Source organism: Tigriopus californicus, chromosome 3, assembly GCF_007210705.1.
Source record: "Tigriopus californicus strain San Diego chromosome 3, Tcal_SD_v2.1, whole genome shotgun sequence".
In the NCBI taxonomy this organism is placed as follows: Eukaryota; Metazoa; Arthropoda; class Copepoda; order Harpacticoida; family Harpacticidae; genus Tigriopus; species Tigriopus californicus.
Genome location: NC_081442.1, coordinates 1,753,727 through 1,758,282, shown reverse-complemented (window position 1 = coordinate 1,758,282; position 4,556 = coordinate 1,753,727). Strand labels below are relative to the sequence as shown.

The 4,556-nt window shown below is 39.0% G+C and overlaps 1 protein-coding gene across 3 annotated transcripts in view; it reads left to right on the top strand.

The window, feature by feature from the left end:
- The window catches only part of LOC131878461 (glutamate receptor ionotropic, delta-2-like), an 8,607-nt gene extending 5,229 nt beyond the window's left edge, over nt 1–3,378 (top strand). Inside the window, exons 2-3 of one of the 3 annotated variants that reach the window (XM_059224442.1) lie at nt 1,989–2,144; nt 2,209–3,378. In XM_059224442.1, coding sequence (XP_059080425.1) covers nt 1,989–2,144; nt 2,209–2,213 — 161 coding nt within the window. In that variant the 3' untranslated portion in view covers nt 2,214–3,378. Of the gene's footprint in view, nt 1–48; nt 302–1,988 lie in introns of those variants that run through there. The other 2 variants (XR_009373027.1, XM_059224441.1) reach the window with 2 other exon arrangements.
- The last annotated feature ends 1,178 nt before the right edge of the window (nt 3,379–4,556 follow it).

Genomic DNA, 4,556 nt, shown 5'->3' with positions numbered 1-4,556 from the left:
ATTTTGTTCGGGCTCGGCGGGCAACCCGGGAGTCAAGTGCTGTGGCCGCTAGTGGCAATGATATGATTCCTCTTTCACCCGGCGATCACGTCCTCTATCAGTCACCCATTGACAATAATTGGTCACTTGGGGGACGAATTATTGAGCGCCTGCTGCCCCACGGCCGTTCCTACCTCGTTGAGACGCCGGGTGGGAGGTTCCCAGTTTCCGCCCATTTTGTTGAACCCACCACCAGCGAACTCGCCGGGTGATGAAGGCGTTCGTCCCCGCCGGAGTGACCGCATTTGTGCCGGAAATGAAGGTAAGGACATTGATCAGGTCTCATCCATAAAGGATCTAGGTGTAGTCCTCCAAGATAAAGGAAAGTTCGTATGAGCATATCAAGTTGCAAATTGGCAAAGCTTTTCAAACATGTGGTTGGATAGATCGCACGTTTAAGTCCAGAGATAGTGTCATGATGCTAACTCTGTACAAGTCGATTGTTCTGCCGCATCTTGAATAGGCTCTCCCATTTGGGCTCCAATGAGTTCAGCAGGTTTGCAAAAGCTCGAGCAGGCCCAAAGATGTTTTACTAGGAACATTGAAGATATGAGAGAGCTCTTCGTATTGGGAGAGGTTAGAACGGTTGGGATTGTACAGTACTCAGAGAAGGTACGAAAGGTATCTGATATTGTACGTTTTCAAAAGCATTCATGAGCTTTGTCCCAACCAGAATTTAGGGTCAATTCGAGTGACCGTACAGGCTTAATGTGCATTTTGAGAGCACCTTCAAGCCCTCGAGAATCCAGGCTAGTTAAAACAATGAAGTCCAACTCTCTTCTTTTCTCGGGCTCCTTCATTGTTCAATTTGCTGCCCTCAATATTCGTAGGGTTTATGTAGCGTTGATCCAATAGCAGGATTTAAGTCAGACTTGGATAAGTTTTTGACTAAAATTCCGGATCAACCTTATATTCAAGGATTAGCCAGATCAGCCAATTCCAATTCGTTGGTCGATCAAATAATATATAGGTACAAATGAAAGTCAAGTAAAATGAATAATCTTCTCGTCTTGAACTGCTGGGATTTCAATCCCGGTAGCGGTAAGGAAGTCCGCAAAAAAATAAATAAATAAAATTACTGATCAACTCTATATTCGAAAAGCCAGATCTCCAATTATAATTCGTTGATCCATCAGTATTTTATCAGTGCAAAAATTACGTAAAATAACACTTTTTTGTCTTCAAATGCTGGAATTTTGTTCGCAGTAGCGCTAAGGAGGTCCAAAAATAGTGTACATTTGATGATTGTAAAATGTATGTTAAAAATTACACTTTTTGAATGCTTTTAAGTGGCATGATTCGGCAGTTTGAGCTATTTTAAGATCATGCACGAAAAAAGAAAAAAAATGGATCGGTTGCTCTCGTGACTGTCATTGTTGGGGAGTTTCTGTGAAGCTATTATAACAAGGCCATTTTGGAGCTAAAGATGATGAGAATTGGACAATTAAATTCCATATAACTAAGTAACAATTTAATATATTTTTTCTAAATAAGGGCTTGTAAGATAAGTGTCTTTCCAATTCCGATCTTTAGTTTTTACTTCTTTTTGTTTTACGTATGTAAGTTTTTTATGTGGGCTAGAATTATGCAAAGCAACAAATCTGTCGCTTTTACACACTACGTAAATGTCAATATTTGTTTGGGTATTTGCGTCAAAACACTTTCAAAGACGTTTTAACCGCTGTACATAACGAAGGAGAGAGCGAGTAGAAGATCTGCGTTTCTTGGAATAACTGCTTGTTATAAAAGCTCCCGCTGTTGCCTCTTTGGATTTGAGACAAATGTTTGAAATTTGTTTGATTGACCTGAAAGTCGAGCAAGAAAATGCAACGTGAGGCCATACTGATAAATTAATATTAGCAAGTAATATGTGTGGCATTTTATGAATGCTTACTTCTCCATTGGAACCTACCTGTCCATATTCCAAGCGTTTTTGCATTATTTTCCAGACATAATTGATCGTAAATGGCAACTCCTAATAAGGCCAGGAACAAGCGTTTATGATAACGCGGCACTAAGCCCGGTGGGAAGTGCTTTGCAAAAGGTTTTACAAGACCAGACATTTGACAACAAATTGGATCTGCCCTTGATAGACGTCCTAATGAGTAAGTGGGATGTCGTTCACATTGGTTCTAGAAATTATTTCATGGACCAACCAAATATCCACAGCGTAAGAGTGCCCGGAACATGGAGTGAAGCAATTGCCTTTGGCGTTCCCAAAGATTGGCCTCATCTCAGGACGATGAACTATCACATTCAACGACTAAGGGAATTCGGAATTCTAACCATATTGAAAAGCAAATGGTTTAACGCTCAGACATCAAACTCAATTGGGTCCTTGAATGAATCGTTTTCCATATCCTACCAGCATACATTATTTCCGTTCATACTTTTGATGTTGGTTTGTGGCCTCGCCATATTTCTTGGGATTCTGGAGAGAATATTGCCAAGGAGGACAACACAGCTCTCTCAGACCTGTGAACATAAATCAAATACTTAAGGGCATCATGAAGTATTTTGGTGAATGTCCGGATGGCTTGAAAAGCACATATGACAACAATATGCAACAATATATTCAGTTTTAATATCTTTAAGGAAGGTGAAGGAGTGAGGGGAGCTCATGCAGAACTATTGACCGAATGGCGGAAATAGAGAGGGTCATAATGTCACGACATATCACGAAAATATAATACATCCATTAAATCTGAACATTGATCTATCAAATCATTCTATCAACGAGACAATGAAACGGAAAAAAACAACCGAAGATCACGAAACTCCCTTAGGGTCTGTTCCATTATCTCTTAAATTTGGACCTCTATTATCACATTCTATTACATTGCATTCAACGCCTGAGGGAATTTGAGAATGTATCCACCTTATAAAACGATGAATGGACGAGTCTCATGCGCAGACACCATCAATTTGAGTGAGGTCCTCTAATCAATCTTTTCCCATCTCTTATCAACATACCATAATTCCCCCGGGGTAAGGTTGTCGTGTTGCGCCATCTCTTTGGTGTGTGAGATCTGGAGTGGATTTCAAGCAAAGCTCACCACAAGATGGATGACGATATCAACAAAAGGGTTGTTTTCAAGTCTGATGCCGCAAGCCATCATACGTTTTCTGATGCTAAATTTAGAAATCTTGATTGATTGACAAATTATCTCCTTTTGAACAAATGCCCAACAAAAACTTCACATATACTTACACTCAACGTCTACGCAATGCGTGTTTTTCTGAAGATAAACGCTGAGATAAGTAATGGGGAAATCACAAAATTCTGTATATTTTGTCAGCAATGACCAAAGTTTCAATACCTACTGCTGCAAAATAGAATGTATTTATCTGGTCCTCACCTCTTTATTTCGTTTGTGTCGGTTGCAAATGTAGTACTTGCATGTTTAAATAAACATAATTGATGGTAGTGATTGAATTTTCAATTGCAAATATAATGGATACAATATACGTTACAAAATTAAAAAAATATGAAACATGAAAAAGAGAGCAATGTTAACCCCCTGTTACATACTCCTCGACCAAAACCTTCTCTGAATGATTTAGCAAATCATTCTTTATAAAAAGTTGGGCCCCTGTCACCTTGAGGTCAATGGGGATTTTCGTAGAAGTGGAGCCCGTTTGAGACATCGGTCACTCGAGTCATTAATTTGAAGCCAGTCTCATCATAAGAGGTTGGTGTTTAATCCCATCACCTTCATGCAGCCCAGGGGTGTCAGACACGGTTGTCAGTTTGAATTTCGAGCGCATTTTCGTGACGTCAGTCCGCGCTCTTGTCCCCAAATGCATAGTCTAACGCAAGGAGGACTGGATTCTATCCGTGCTTGCCTAATGAGATAATGATTAAAGTAATGATATTGAGGTCATTATGGAGATGATATCAAATCTTCACGTTCAATGCTCAATGTTGCTCAGGTTTCAACGAATTCAATGAGGTCTCAAAAATGCACTTTTTATTCATTGTCAACGACGTCTTCAGGAAAATCCAAGCCACGAAACAACCTGTTGTGTAGATTTTCTTTAGAGTCCGAGTTAAGCCATTCATGAAAGTTCTTTTCATATCTGTAAAAAGTGTCTTCGAAAAATTCCATTTTTATTCTTTTTTTGAGCATTTTTCATCTTGATTAATTCTGAGCTATTTTTGAATTAAGCTAAAAAATAAAACATAATCTTTTCCTTATGTGGTATTGAAAATCCGTATTAATTGTCTGGGAATTGGAGCTTAGAAATAACATTCTAAATCTAAGCATTTTGAGGCTAAAGCGCACCTCCACTTTTGAGTCTTTACGACTCAAGTGCAAAGGTCAAACTATGAAAGACGCTTTGAGGCAGGTCTGAATACATAACAAAATGGTTTCCGTTTTGACCGTCAGAGAGACTGTTACAAATGTTTTGCTTACAAATCCCAACCTAATAATTCCCCCTGTCCACGAATCAATTTATGAACTCAAAATATTCTTTCATTATTAATATTGCAATTGCATTTCGTTTATAGGTTC